Here is a 15,376-nt window from a genome sequence, read left to right as displayed (position 1 = left end):
AAGGTGGCAAAGAGCTTCCTAGGGTTAGAGGCAGATGCTTGGAATTTAGAGTGGTAGAAATTGGCTTTAGCAGCAGAGACAGAAGAGGAGAATGTAGAGAGGAGGGAGTGAAAGGATGCCAGGTCCGCAGGGAGGCAAGTTTTCCTCCATTTCCGCTCGGCTGCCCGGAGCCCTGTTCTGTGAGCTCGCAATGAGTCGTCGAGCCACGGAGCAGGAGGGGAGGACCGAGCCGGCCTGGAGGATAGGGGACATAGAGAGTCAAAGGATGCAGAAAGGGAGGAGAGGAGGGTTGAGGAGGCAGAATCAGGAGATAGGTTGGAGAAGGTTTGAGCAGAGGGAAGAGATGATAGGATGGAAGAGGAGAGAGTAGCGGGGGAGAGAGAGCGAAGGTTGGGACGGCGCGATACCATCCGAGTAGGGGCAGTGTGGGAAGTGTTGGATGAGAGCGAGAGGGAAAAGGATACAAGGTAGTGGTCGGAGACTTGGAGGGGAGTTGCAATGAGATTAGTGGAAGAACAGCATCTAGTAAAGATGAGGTCAAGCGTATTGCCTGCCTTGTGAGTAGGGGGGGAAGGTGAGAGGGTGAGGTCAAAAGAGGAGAGGAGTGGAAAGAAGGAGGCAGAGAGGAATGAGTCAAAGGTAGACGTGGGGAGGTTAAAGTCACCCAGAACTGTGAGAGGTGAGCCATCCTCAGGAAAGGAACTTATCAGGGCGTCAAGCTCATTGATGAACTCTCCAAGGGAACCTGGAGGGCGATAAATGATAAGGATGTTAAGCTTGAAAGGGCTGGTAACTGTGACAGCATGGAATTCAAAGGAGGCGATAGACAGATGGGTCAGGGGAGAAAGAGAGAATGTCCACTTGGGAGAGATGAGGATCCCAGTGCCACCACCCCGCTGACCAGAAGCTCTCGGGGTGTGCGAGAACACGTGGGCAGACGAGGAGAGAGCAGTAGGAGTAGCAGTGTTATCAGTGGTAATCCATGTTTCCGTCAGTGCCAAGAAGTCGAGGGACTGGAGGGAAGCATAGGCTGAGATGAACTCTGCCTTGTTGGCCGCAGATCGGCAGTTCCAGAGGCTGCCTGAGACCTGGAACTCCACGTGGGTCGTGCGCGCTGGGACCACCAGGTTAGAGTAGCAGCGGCCACGCGGTGTGAAGCGTTTGTATGGTCTGTGCAGAGAGGAGAGAACAGGGATAGACAGACACATAGTTGACAGGCTACAGAAGAGGCTACGCTAATGCAAAGGAGATTGGAATGACAAGTGGACTACACGTCTCGAATGTTCAGAAAGTTAAGCTTATGTTGCAAAAAATCTTATTGACTAAAATGATATAGTACTGCTGGCTGGTGAAATAGGCTAGCTAGCAGTGGCTGTGTTGTTGACTTTGTTTGAAAGTGTAGCTGGCTAGGTAACCTCTAACTGGCTAGGTAACCTCGACAATTACTCTAGACTACACAATTATCTTGGATACAAAGACGGCTATGTAGCCAGCTAAGATCAAACAAATCAAACTGTTGTACTGTAATGAAATGAAATGTAATACTACCTGTGGAGCAAAGCGGAATGCAACTACTCACTCCAACCCGGAAGTGCGTATCGTAGAGGGAGAGGCAATAGAAGTGTTGTTTCTTGTATTATTGTCTTTTGTGTCTTTAGAGGACTGCTTCACCTTAATGTCCCCTTTCCCCCCTTTCCCTTTTCTTCTGTCCTTATTTTGTCCCACTTTGTCCCTTCTTTGTCCCTTCTTCTCTTCTGCCAACTAGACACTCCTTGTTAGCTAGCTAGCTTCTTCCAGGAATGTCCCTAGCAACTGCCTAGCAACAGGTAAACAACTTAGGTAGCTAAGAAAACGGTATAATTTTATGAAAAAATTGTTACTTTTTCAAAAGCCTTTCTTCTTTGTTTGCTGCTTGTTTGGTCTCCTATTCAGTTTGCAATTTTCTTTAGATTTTTTTCCGATGTACTTTACTCTAAAAAAAACATTTAAATTTCAATATTTGTAGGAGCTCATCTTTTCAGCTGCTGCTGCTTAATTTGGAACTCCGGAATATGTGTATTAAAGTATTCAATTGTAGTGTTTGGTCCCATATTCCTAGCACACAATGATTACATCAAGCTTGTGACTCTACAAACCTGCTGGATGCATTTGCTGTTTTTTTGGTTGTTTCAGATTATTTTGTGCCTAATAGAAATGAATGGTAACTAATGTATTGTCATTCTGGAGTCACTTTTATTGTAAATGAGAATAGAGTATGTTTCTAAACAATTCTACATTAATGTGGATGCTACCATGATTTACAGATAGTCCTGACTGAATCGTCAATAATGATGATTGAGAAAGTTACAGATGCACAAATATCATAACCGAGGTCCAGATCTGGGGAAGTGTACCAAAACATTTCTGCAGCATTGAAGGTCCCCAAGAACACAGTGACATCCATCATTCTTAAATGGCAGAAGCTAGGAACCACCAAGACTCTTCCTAGAGCTGGCTGCCTGGCCAAACTGAGCAATCAGGGGAGAAGGGCCTTCGTCAGGGAGGTGACCAAGAACCCGATGGTCACTCTGACAGAGCTCCGGAGTTCCTCTGTGGAAATGGGAGAACCTTCCAGAAGGACAACCATCTCTGCAGCATTCCACCAATCAGGCCTTTATGGTAGAGTGGCCAGACGGAAGCCACTCCCCAGTAAAAGGCACATGACAGCCTGCTTGGTGTTTACCAAAAGGTACCTAAAGGACTCTCAGACCATGAGAAACAAGATTCTCTGGTCTGATGAAACCAAGATTGAACTATTTGGCCTGAATGCTAAGCGTCACGTCTGGAGGAAACCTGACACCATCCCAATGGTGAAGCATGGTGGTGGCAACATCATGCTGTGGGAATGTTTTTCAGTGGCAGGGACTGGGAGACTATTCAGGATCGAGGGAAAGATGAATGGAGCAAAGTACAGAGAGATCCTTGATGAAAACCTGCTTCAGAGTGCTCAGGACCTCAGACTGGGCAACGGTTCACCTTCCAACAGGACAACGACCCTAAGTACACAGCCAAGACAATGCAAGAGTGGCTTCGGGACAAGTCTCTGAATATCCTTAAGTGGCCCAACCAGAGCCCGGACTTGAACCCAATCGAACATCTCTGGAGAGACCTGAAAATAGATGTGCAGCGACTCTCTCCATTCAGCCTGACAGAGCTTGAGAGGATCTGCAGAGAAGAATGGGAGAAACTCCCCAAGTACAGGTGTGCCAGTCTAGTAACGTCATACCAAAGAAGACTTGAGGCTGTAATTGCTGCGAAAGGTGCTTCAACAAAGTACTGAGTAAATGGTCTGAATACTTATGTAAATGTGATATTTAATTTTTTTGTTGTCAAAAAAACAGTTTTTGCTTTGTAATTATGAGTTATTGTGTGTGGATTGATGGGGGGGATCAATCCACACAATCAATTTTAGAATAAGGCTGTAATGTAATAAAATGTGGAAGAAGTCAAGGGGTCTGAATACTTTCCAAATGCACTATATATACTGAACAAAAATGTAAACGCAACGTGCAACAATTTCCAAGATTTTGCTGAGTTACAGTTCATATAAGGAAACCTTTCAATTGAAATCAATTTGTTAGGCCCTAATCTATGGATTTCACATGCCTGGGCAGGGGCACAGCCATGGGTGGGCCCATCCACTGGGGAGCCAGGCCCAGCCAATCAGAATGAGTTTTTCCCCACAAAAAGGCTTTATTACAGACAGAAATACTCCTCAGCAACCTGCCCTCCCCCCTCTGACAATCCCGCAGGTGAAGAAGCCGGATGTGGAGGTCCTGGGCTAGCGTGGTTACACATGGTCTGCAGTTGTCAGGGCAGTTGGATGTACTGCCAAATTCTCTAAAACGATGTTGGAGGCAGCTTATGGTAGAGAAATTAACATAAAATGATCTGGCAACAGTTCTGGTGGACATTCCTGCAGTCAGCATGCCAATTGCACGCTCCCTTAAAACTTATAGACATATTTGGCATTGTGTTGTGTGACAAAACTGCACATTTTAAAAGTGGCCTTTTATTGTCCTCAGCACAAGGTGCACCTGTGTAATGATCATGCTGTTTAATCAGCTTCTTGATATGCCACACCTGTCAGGTGGCTGGATTATCTTGACAAAAGATAAAATGCTCACTAACTGGAATGTAAACGAATTAGTGCACAACATTTGAGAGAAATTAGCTTTCTGTGTGTATGGAACGTTTCTGTGATCTTTTATTTCAGCTCATGAAACATGAGACGAGCACACTTTACATGTGGCGTTTATGTTTTTGTTCCAAATGTATTCACAAATGTAAATCACCAATCCACAAATGTAAATCACTTTCCATAAATGTAAATTGCTTTCCACAAATGCAATTCACTATCCACAAACAAACACCTTTTGATTTGTATTTGTAAATCAATATATTGCATTATAAAAAATAAAAACATAACTGCAGATATGCACGTCATTTCCAAGGGCCATAAGTAAAATGACTGCCATAAAGAAAGCGATTTGTAGTCGGAGAAAAAAGTTGATCCCATTGATGCTGTTGACCCGGGTCACTGGTTGCTGTGGAAAAGGAGGCGGTCAAAGGGGGTTCACATTGTAACCGGTGTGAAATGGCTAGCTAGTTGATGTGCGCTAATAGCGTTTCAATCAGTGATGTCACTCGCTCTGAGACCTTGAAGTAAACTCAGCAAAAAAAGAAATGTATCTTTTTCAGGACCCTGTCTTATAAAGATAATTCATAAAAATCCAAACAACTTCACAGATCGTCATTGTAACGGGTTTAAATACTGTTTCCCATGCTTGTTCAATGAACCATAAACAATTAATGAAAATGCACCAGTGGAATGGTTGTTAAGACACTAACAGCTTACAGACGGTAGGCAATTAAGGTCACAGTTATGAAAACTTAGGACACTAGAGGCCTTTCTACTGACTCTGAAAAACACCAAAAGAAAGATGCCCAGGGTCCTTGCTCATCTGCGTGAACGTGCTTTAAGCGTGCTGCAAGGTGGCATGAGGACTGCATGAGGAGGGCAATAAATTGCAATGTCCGTACTGTGAGACGCCTAAGACAGCGCTACAGGGAGACAGGACGGACAGCTGATCGTCCTCGCAGTGGCAGACCACGTGTAACAACACCCACACAGGATCGGTACATCCGAACATCACACCTGCGGGACAGGTACAGGAAGGCAACAACAACTGCCCAAGTTACACCAGGAACGCACAATCCCTCCATCAGTGCTCAGACTGTCTGCAATGGGCTGAGAGAGGCTGCACTGAGGGCTTGTAGGCCTGGTGTATGGCAGGTCCTCACCAGACATCACCGGAAACGTTGCCTATGGGCACAAACCCACCGTCGCTGGATCAGACAGGACTGGCAAAAAGTGCTCTTCACTGACGAGATGAGGTTTTGTCTCACCAGGGGTGATGGTCGGATTTGCGTTTATCATCGAAGGAATGAGCGTTACACCAAGGCCTGTACTTTGGATCAATTTGGAGGTGGAGGGTCCATCATGGTCTGGGGCGGTGTGTCACAGCATTATCGAACTGAGCTTGTTGTCATTCGGGGCAATCTCAACGCTGTGCGTTACAGGGAAGACGTCCTCCTCCCTCATGTGGTACCCTTCCTGCAGGCTCATCCTGACATGACCCTCCAGCATGACAATGCCATCAGCCATACTGCTCATTCTGTGCGTGATTTCCTGCAAGACACGAATGTCAGTGTTCTGCCATGGCCAGCGAAGATCTCAATCCCATTGAGCTCGTCTGAGACCTGTTGGATCTGAGGGTGGGGGCTATGGCCAGTCCCCCCAGAAATGTCCGGGAGCTTACAACTGTAGACGTTTTGACTTCTAGAGTCTTCCACAGGCAGCGTGAAAGCTGATCTGTTCCTATATGTATTCTTTTGTAAATATTTTCTGTTAATAGTTCACTGAAGTTTATTGCAACGTACTGGCCGCCTACTTGTCTTTATTTCCTGGTTTTCCTTTGTGTTTCCAAGCCAAATCCGAGTTGTATTGAGGTAGGCTAACGTTACCCAGCTAGATAGCTAGCTAGTTAGGCTAGCTAATGTAAGCTATGCTAGCGATGAGAGTGATAATGACTATCAAAATATTCATACCCAGATACATAACCAGCAGTCTGTGGTCTAGCTACCGGTATACTCCCCACCACTGGGGATCAACTAACTCCAATCACCTATTTCACGTGATAGGGTAATTTGGCAGGGGATGCAAATCAGTTGTTGGTACATGGTCGATCCGTGTACGGGTTTTCCGACTCAAACAGCCAAATTAAATCAGGTTGTGAGCTTCTTTTGAACACGAGTCGTTAACTCCATTCCATCACCTCGTAGTCTTTGTTTAAAATCAAAGTAAAGAAGGTAACTGAGGGTCCAATAGCCCTACAGTATATTGCTCACGATCACTTAAGCACATTTTGGGAATCTCAAACCAACCCCAGAATTTATTCAGGTCCCTTAAGCAATATATTTAATACTCCATCTCCATTTTAATACATTATACGACAATATCTCATGCGCCTGCTTAAAACACACTTCATTTCCTCAAACGTTTGATTAAATCTGAATTTGAATGGGGTCGTCATCTAACACTGTTAGCTAGCGGGGACATCTGAGTTGGAAATTATTCCATTCACCATCATCCCTGCCACATGGGAGGGTAGTAGACGGGTTCTATTCATTACTGCACACTGTAGCAAAATGTCTTGTAACAGAAAACAAGTGCTTCTTATTGGACAAGTTCAGGTAGTACCTCCCTCCCCGTTTTCAGTAATTTTTTCTTCATTTGGTGCCTAATGAATACAACCCATCGGTTGGTGGGAGTGATGAATGTGGTTCACTCTGGTCTCTCTCTTCCCTCCATTATTTATGAGTCAGCTAGGGCAGTGAAATGGAGGAGCAAGAGGAGTTTGAGGTCATCAGTGAGGGACAGTTCATTCTTGACAGTCCTTCATTTATCTCTGTGTGATTGATCCACTAGACTAGAGGTGGCCTCTGAATGGACCGTAGTGTTACTGCAGCTGTGGTGAATCTTTAAAGTAGATTAGATTCATTAGATTTTGGATACTTAGGACCTCTTTTTGGCATTTTATTCTGTGTATTTGTACTTTGTAGGTTAAATGAACAAAAGCAAACAGGCAGAAATCAATGTTGTTTAGCTACAGTTGAAGTCGGAAGTTTACATACACCTTAGCCAAATACATTTAAACTCAGTTTTACACACTTCCTGACATTTAATCCTAGTAAAAATTGGTTGTGTTAGGTCAGTTAGGATCACCACTATTTTAAGAATGTGAAATGTCAGAATAATATTAGAGAATGATTTATTTCAGATTTTATTTCTTTCATCACATTCCCAGTGGGTCAGAAGTTTACATACACTCAATTAGTGTTTGGTAGCAATGCCTTTTAAATTGTTTAACTTAGGTCAAATGCTTTGGGTAGCCTTCCACAAGCTTCCCACAATAAATTGGGTGAATTTTGGCCCATTCCTCCTGACAGATCTGGTGTAACTGAGTCAGGTTTGTAGGCCTCCTTGCTCGCACATGTTTTTTCAGTTCTGCCCACACATTTTCTATAGGATTGAGATCAGGAATTTGTGATGGCCACTCCAATACCTTGACTTTGTTGACCTTAAGCCATTTTGCCACAACTTTGGAAGTATGCTTGGGTTCATTGTCCATTTGGAAGACCCATTTGCGACCAAGCTTTAACTTCCTGACTGATGTCTTGAGATGTTGCTTCAATATATCCACATCATTTCCCACCCTCATGATGCCATCTATTTTGTGAAGTGCACCAGTCCCTCCTGCAGCAAAAGCACCCCCACAACATGATGCTGCCACCCCCGTGCTTCATGGTTGGTATGGTGTTCTTCGGCTTGCACCCCTCATAGCCTGGTTCCTCTCTAGGTTTCTTCCTCGGTTCTGGCCTTTCTAGTGAGTTTTTCATAGCCACCGTACTTCTACACCTACATTGCTTACTGTTTGGGGTTTTAAGCTGGGTTTCTGTACAGCACTTTGAGATACCAGCTGATCTAAGAAGGGCTATATAAATACATTATAGCAGCAGCATGGCCAGGTGGACTGAGGAGAGCAAGGAGTCATCAGGCCAGGTAGTCCTGAGGCATGGTCCTAGGGCTCAGGTCCTCCGAGAGAGAGAGAGAGAGAGAAAGAAAGAAAGAAAGAGAATTAGAGAGAGCATACTTAAATTCACACAGGACACTGGATAAGACAGGAGAAATACTCCAGATATAACAGACTGACCCTAGCCCCCGACACAAACTACTGCAGCATAAATACTGGAGGCTGAGACCGGAGGGGTCGGGAGATACTGTGGCCCCATCCGACGATACCCCCGGACAGGGCCAAACAGGCAGGATATAACCCCACCCACTTTGCCAAGCAAAGCCCCCACACCACTAGATGAATATCTTCAACCACCAACTTTACATACCGTGACAAGGCCGAGTATAGCCCACAAAGATCTCCGCTACGGCACAACCCAAGGGGGGCGGGGCGCCAACCCAGACAGGAAGATCATGTCAGTGACTCAACCCACTCAAGTGACGCACCCCTCCTAGGGGCGGCATGGAAGAGCACCAGTAAGCCAGTGACTCAGCCCTGTAATAGGGTTAGAGGTAGAGAATCCCAGTGGAGAGAGGGGAACCGGTCAGGCAGAGACAGCAAGGGCGGTTCGTTGCTCCAGTGCCTTTGCGTTCACCCTCACAGTCCTGTGCCAGATTACACTCAATCATAGGACCTACTGAAGAGATGAGTCTTCAGTAAAGACTTAAAAGTTGAGACCGAGTCTGCATCTCTCACATGGGTAGGCAGACTATTCCATAAAAACGAAGCCCTATAGGAGAAAGCCCTGTCTCCAGCTGTTTGCTTAGAAATTCTAGGGACAGTTAGAAGGCCTGCGTCTTGTGACCGTAGCATACCTGTAGGTATGTACGGCAGGACCAAATCGGAAAGATAGGTAGGAGCAAGCCCATGAAATGCTTTGTAGGTTAGCAGTAAAACCTTGAAGTCAGCCCTTGCCTTAACAGGAAGCCAGTGTAGAGAGGCTAGCACTGGAGTAATATGATCAAATTGTTTGGTTCTGGTCAAGATTCTAGCAGCCGTGTTTAGCACTAACTGAAGTTTATTTAGTGCTTTATCCGGGTAGCCGGAAAGTAGAGCATTGCAGTAGTCTAAACTTGAAGTGAAAAAAGCATGGATACATTTTTCGGCATAATTTTTCGACAAAGTTTCTGATTTTTGCAATGTTACGTAGATGTAAAAAAGCTGTCCTTGAAAGAGTCTTGATATGTTCGTCAAAAGAGAGATCAGGGTCCAGAGTAACGCCGAGGTCCTTCACAGTTTTATTTGAGATGACTGTACAACCATCAAGATTAATTGTCAGATTCAACAGAAGAGCCTTGGGACCTAGAACAAGCATCTCTGAGTTTAAAAGTAGAACATTTGAAACACAGGCTTCCAGCGAGGGAAATTTTGGGGCTTCACCATGTTCCATTGAAATGTACAGGTGTGTGTCATCCGCAAAGCAGTGAAAGTTAACATTATGTTTCCGAATGACATCACCAAGAGGTGAAAACAATAGTGGTCCTATAACGGAACCTTGAGGAACACCGAAATGTACAGTTGATTTGTCAGAGGACAAACCATCCACAGAGACAAACTGATATCTTTCCGACAGATAAGATCTAAACCAGCCCAGAACTTGTCCGTGTCGATCAATTTGGGTTTCCAATCTCTCCAAAAGAATGTGTTGATCGATGGTATCAAAAGCAGCACTAAGGTCTAGGAGCACAAGGACAGATGCAGAGCCTCGGTCTGAAACCATTTAAAAGGTAATTTACCTCCTTCACAAGTGCAGTTTCAGTGCAATGGTGGGGTCTAAAACCAGACTGAAGCGTTTCGTAAACATTGTTTTGTCTTCAGGAAGGCAGTGAGTTGCTGCGCAACAGCTTTTTCAATTTTTTTTGAGAGGAATGGGAGATTCGATATAGGCCGATTTTTTTGTTTTTTATATTTTCTGGGTCAGCGTTTGGCTTTTTCAAGAGAGGCTTTATTACTGCCACTTTTAGTGAGTTTGTTACTACTTAGCTTCGGCTGGTGGAGGTCCTGACGAACCGCGTCCGGAGTGAAAAAGTTGAATGAAAAAAAAGTAGAGCGAGGGGAAAAACAAAAAATATAAACGGTAATTAAAAAGTAAAAACTGTAAAGTTGTCAGGTAGCAAAGTAAGGTTAGCAACAAAACGCACAGCAGCACGCAAACAGATCAGAAGCTTCTGAAGCCATGACATAATTTTCTGAAATTTTTCACGCTGTTTAAAAGGCACGGTCAATTTAGTGTATGTAAACTTCTGACCCACTGGAATTGTGATTCAGTGAATTATAAGTGAAATAATCTGTCCGTAAACAATTGTTGGAAAAATGACTTGTGTCATTCACAAAGTAGATGTCCTAACCGACTTGTCAAAACTATAGTTTGTTAACAAGGAATTTGTGAAGTGGTTGAAAAACTAGTTTTAATGACTCCAACCTACCGTAATTTCCAGACTATAAGCCGCTACTTTTTCCCACGCTTTGAACCTCGCGGCTTATACAATGACGCGGCTAATTTATGGATATTTTTCACAAGATTCATGCCGCCAAAAAACTGAGCACCGTCACATAATGTGACGTAAATCGAGCGCGCTCAAACTTCCCATCATTCTCATTACCGTAGTCATTTTGTCACCCTCATCATGGCAAAGACACGGAGAAATGCATATGATGCAGCTTTCAATTGGAAGGCGATCGATCTGGCTGTTGGAAAAGGAAATAGAGCTGCTGCACGGGAGCTTGGCCTTAATGAGTCGATGATAAGACGTTGGAAACAGCAGCGTGAGGAACTGACTCAGCGCAAAAAGACAACAAAAGCTTTCAGAGGGAAGAAAAGCAGATGGCCCGAACTAGAAATAAATTCATTAGGCCTTAATGAATTTCACATGACTGGGCAGAGGCGTTTTTATATTTTTGTTTAGTATGTTTAGCCATAAACGTAATTGTTTAAAACCTGGATGTTTTGTCATTTTATGAATCATGTCTTACCTTGTTTCAAAGTAGCCTAGCCAAAAAAATCTGACCATAGAAATGTTGACGGAATTATTTTGTAAACACTTCCTCATATGCCATTGAAACCAGCGTTTATCTCATGTTCTAACAACTTTCTTTCGTTGTCCGTTAGCCAAAAGCACAATACTCTAGCAACCCATGCTAGTTGTTACATCAGTAGTCATATTAGCAACCCATGCTAGTTGTTGCATCAGTAGTCATATTAGCAACCCATGCTAGTTGTTGCATCAGTAGTCATATTAGCAACCCATGCTAGTTGTTGCATCAATAGTCATATTAGCAACCCATGCTAGTTGTTGCATCAGTAGTAATATTAGCAACCCATGCTAGTTGGTGCGCCAATAGTCATATTAGCAACCCGTGCTAGTTGTTGCGTCAGTAGTCATATTAGCAACCCGTGCTAGTTGTTGCATCAGTAGTCATATTAGTCGATGATAAGACGTTGGAAACAGCAGCGTGAGGAACTGACTCAGTGCAAAAAGACAACAAACGCTTTCAGAGGGAAGAAAAGCAGATGGCCCGAACTAGAAAATGAGCTTGAAGACTGGGTCAACACACAGAGAGCAGACAGACCAGGTGTTTCAACTGTGCAGATCCGACTGAAAGCCAAAACAATCGCCACCGCAATGAAGTTTGAGGATTTTAGAGATGGATCATTGTGGTGTCTAAGATTTATGAGACGTAAAGGCCTGTCCATCAGGGTACGGACGAGTCTGTGTCAGCAGCTCCCTCCCGACTACGAGGAAAAGTTTCAAACTTCCGCAAATTCACTGATGCAAAGATAGCGGAGCATTCCATCGGCCCGCACGACATCATAAATATGGATGAGGTTCCTCTGACGTTTGACCTGCCTCTCACTCGGACTGTCAACGGGAAAGGCGAATCATCCGTCACGCTGAAAACAACTGGGCATGAAAAAACGCGAAGTTCATTTGTTTCAATGTACCGGTAGGCACCTGCGGCTTATAGACATGTGCGGCTTATTTATGTACAAAATACATATTATTTAAAAATTCAGTGGGTGCGGCTTATATTCAGGTGCGCTTAATAGTCCGGAAATTACGGTAAGTGTATGTAAACTTCCGACTTCAACTGTATATTTAATAACCACATAATCAACCTCCCCAGGTGAAACACTTCCCCGATATTTAATATGCTAATGTCAGAGACCATTTTTCAAATCAACCACCGCCAAACATACATACATTAAGGAATAAAATATTCATGATCTGCAGAATCATAGCATATTAGAATTCATGTACTGTGTGACTGAGACTGATGCGCTACCATTGATATACAGTATATGAATTATATGACTGCAACACTATTGAGTTGTGCTTGAGTGTCAACATCAAACACAATTGAGACTGTCAGCACTGTTTCGGGGTCTGTGTTTGTTGTTTACAGTAAGTTAAATAGACTGGTACGGGTCTATGAATCAATATGAAGTAAAAAGGAGCATATGGCAGTGGTTTTAGTGAGGAAGGAGCAGAAGAGATGTCTCCCTGGGGTCCCACTACCATTTATTATTCATGTTTTATAGGGGGGGAGGGTTTCCGGAGCGGTTGATAGGAGGGGGGGGGGGGTGTAAGTGAAATTTAGTTACGCCGGCTCAGGGCATTCTTTTCAATAAGAGTCCAACACACATGCTGTTCAGATTTACAGTAACATTTTATGATGTGAATCTTTCTTTTGGCTTTCTTGCTTCAGATCACAAAAACGTACATACAAGTTCTTTCAGGCGTTCTTTTCAATAAGATTCCGACGCACACGCTGTTCCGATTTTACAGTTACTAACACGAATGCGTCATTGAATTGTGTGAATCTTTGGTTTGTCTTGCTCGAGTTCATGCTTCTAAACGTACTGCATCTTATTTGAAATGTGTCCGAGAAAACGTTGCTCTAATATAGGCTGCCTTCATTTGTACGTGTTGTTATAGTAACAGTGTGTTTCATACTCTAGACATACATCCTGTTAAACTAATAGTTGTTATTGGGAGGTACAGTATCCATAGAGGCTTACTCATTTCCACTGTGTTAACCTATCCATTCTCGTCACCAGGTATGGCGCGGTACCATAGCCAGGATGCGTTACCGGCGCATGCGAGCCGCCCTCATCATCCTGCGGGCCTACCAGCACTACAAGGTCAAGTCCTACATCAAGGACGTCAACCGCAAATTCAAGAACGTGCGCTCCATGAAGGACCATGGCAAGCACGTCAAGTGGCCAACGCCGCCCAAAGTCCTGCGGAGGTTTGAAGAGGCGCTGCGGAGCATCTACAACAGGTCAACAAAGTGCCGCGCGCACACAGACCCACACACACACACACACAAAGGGGTTGTAGTATGAGTAATCCCACCTTTGTTCGGATAAAACATCAACCCTTGAACACGATGCACTGTAAGCCCTTCCATCAGTATCATCAGTGTAGTACGAATTGTGTGGAGTGGGTACAGTTTTCTACTCCAACTGGTTTCCTTTGAAGGTTTTTACCCGTGTGTCTTCCAGCCTCAGGTCTGTGGTGGACATAGATTTTTTTCCCTGTCAAAGCCTCATTCAATACTTTCATCCGGAGAAAGTGAAATTTCACACTTGATGCCTTGAAAGTACAGTTTAAAGGCAGGATGTTTCATGTCAGAGAGAGTGCAGCCGCCCAAAATCCCTGTTATGCAGTATCATCACGTCAGAAATAGCCAATCATGTTGTCAAGGCCATAGATTCTACAGTGTCAGAGTCGATATCTAGGCTCCATTGCTATTCCTGTGGGTGTTTCCATGCTGCTCTAGGTGGTGGGCGTGGACTCTGATCAAAGACCTGACTCCAGAGGAGAAGCTGCAGATCAGGGCCAAGGTGGCCACCCTCGAGGCCCTCAAGGGCCAGAGACCTGACCTGGGGCTGCAAAGGACCTGGGAGGGCAACTACCTGGTGAGTTGGATTTGCTAAGGGGGGTTCTGACACTAGCTCTGAGCTCCTCAAAGGGAGCGGTTAGCGGTTGATGTGTGTGTTTCTGGTGTTGTTTTTCATTTGAATGTAGTTGTAAATGTGTGTGCGTTTTTTTTCGGGGGTGCAGTTAGTGGGGGGGGGGGGGGGGGCATAAGTGTGTGACGTGTGTGTGTGTGTGCGTTGTTGAACTAAAATGGAATGGAAAGAGGTTTGTCTTTGTGGAGGAGTTAATCGTCATGACAGTCTTTGTCTCTCTCTCTCTCTCTCTCTGTGTCTGTGTCTGTGTGTTTTCAGAAGCGAGACAGTCCTGACACAGCGTCCTCCTTCACCTTGGTGTCCTGTGAGTTGCAGCGTAAGGACAAGTTCATGAGAGTGCTCTTCTCCTGCAACGTGCGCAAGGTACAGTAGGGTTGGGGACTATTACCTAACCCAAACCCACACACAGGGGCAGACTGGGACCAGAATTCGGACCTGACATTTTTAACACACCAGACAATTATTTTGCTTGAGGCCCCAGATAATTATAATTTTGCGGGAAAAAAATGCAATAAAATGTTAGACAGAAAAATGGACCAGCCATCTGGCATTTGCCCGACATGCCAGATGGCCAGTCTGCCCCTGCCCCTGCACACACACACATTCTCACCCAACTGTCCCTGAGTTTAGCCAACTCCCAGTTGTGTGTGTGTGTTGGCTGTGTGTGTGGGGTCTCCTGTGGGGTGACTGATAAGGGTCTTTGTGTTTCCCAGATCAACCGTTTCCACAAGGCAGAGGACAGGGCCGTCCTCATCACAGACCGCCACCTGTACAAGATGGACCCCCTCAAGCAGTACAAGCCCATGAAGAGCATCCCCCTCTACAATGTAAGAGAACCTCCCCTGTGTGGTTAACATAGTGTATTGTGTAGTTGAAATTAATGGAAATCTTACTAGCTGTGGCTCTAAACAGTCTAAAGGGTCTCTCAAAATCATTCTCAATTGATAATTGATTAATAGCATGGTTTGTGGAACAGGAAATGAAACACTATGTAGAGATAATGGAATAATTGCCCTTTTCACGTCTCCGTAGACTGATTTAAAGGAGATGAAATGGAATTTTGTTTTGTTTGAAGTAATCGTAATTGTTATCAACTCTCGTCTTCGAGATGATCTTATCATACTACGTACGGAGACTGTTATTTGTCGCTAAGGCAACAAGGTTTGAATGTACAACTCTTCCCATCCTTTATCCACTGCATTAATGTTGTGTTTAAAAAAAA

At 44.4% G+C, this 15,376-nt stretch overlaps 1 protein-coding gene across 1 annotated transcript in view; it reads left to right on the top strand.

Annotated features, from left to right (window-relative positions):
• LOC129829230 (unconventional myosin-Id) overlaps nucleotides 1–15,376 on the top strand; it is a 128,308-nt gene that overhangs the window by 74,321 nt on the left and 38,611 nt on the right. Inside the window, exons 17-20 of the mRNA XM_055890894.1 lie at nucleotides 13,237–13,460; nucleotides 13,962–14,100; nucleotides 14,413–14,517; nucleotides 14,868–14,981. Coding sequence (XP_055746869.1) covers nucleotides 13,237–13,460; nucleotides 13,962–14,100; nucleotides 14,413–14,517; nucleotides 14,868–14,981 — 582 coding nt within the window. The remainder of the gene's footprint in view (nucleotides 1–13,236; nucleotides 13,461–13,961; nucleotides 14,101–14,412; nucleotides 14,518–14,867; nucleotides 14,982–15,376) is intronic.

Source organism: Salvelinus fontinalis, chromosome 30, assembly GCF_029448725.1.
Source record: "Salvelinus fontinalis isolate EN_2023a chromosome 30, ASM2944872v1, whole genome shotgun sequence".
NCBI classification, from domain to species: Eukaryota; Metazoa; Chordata; class Actinopteri; order Salmoniformes; family Salmonidae; genus Salvelinus; species Salvelinus fontinalis.
This window is presented reverse-complemented; position numbering and strand designations above follow the sequence as displayed.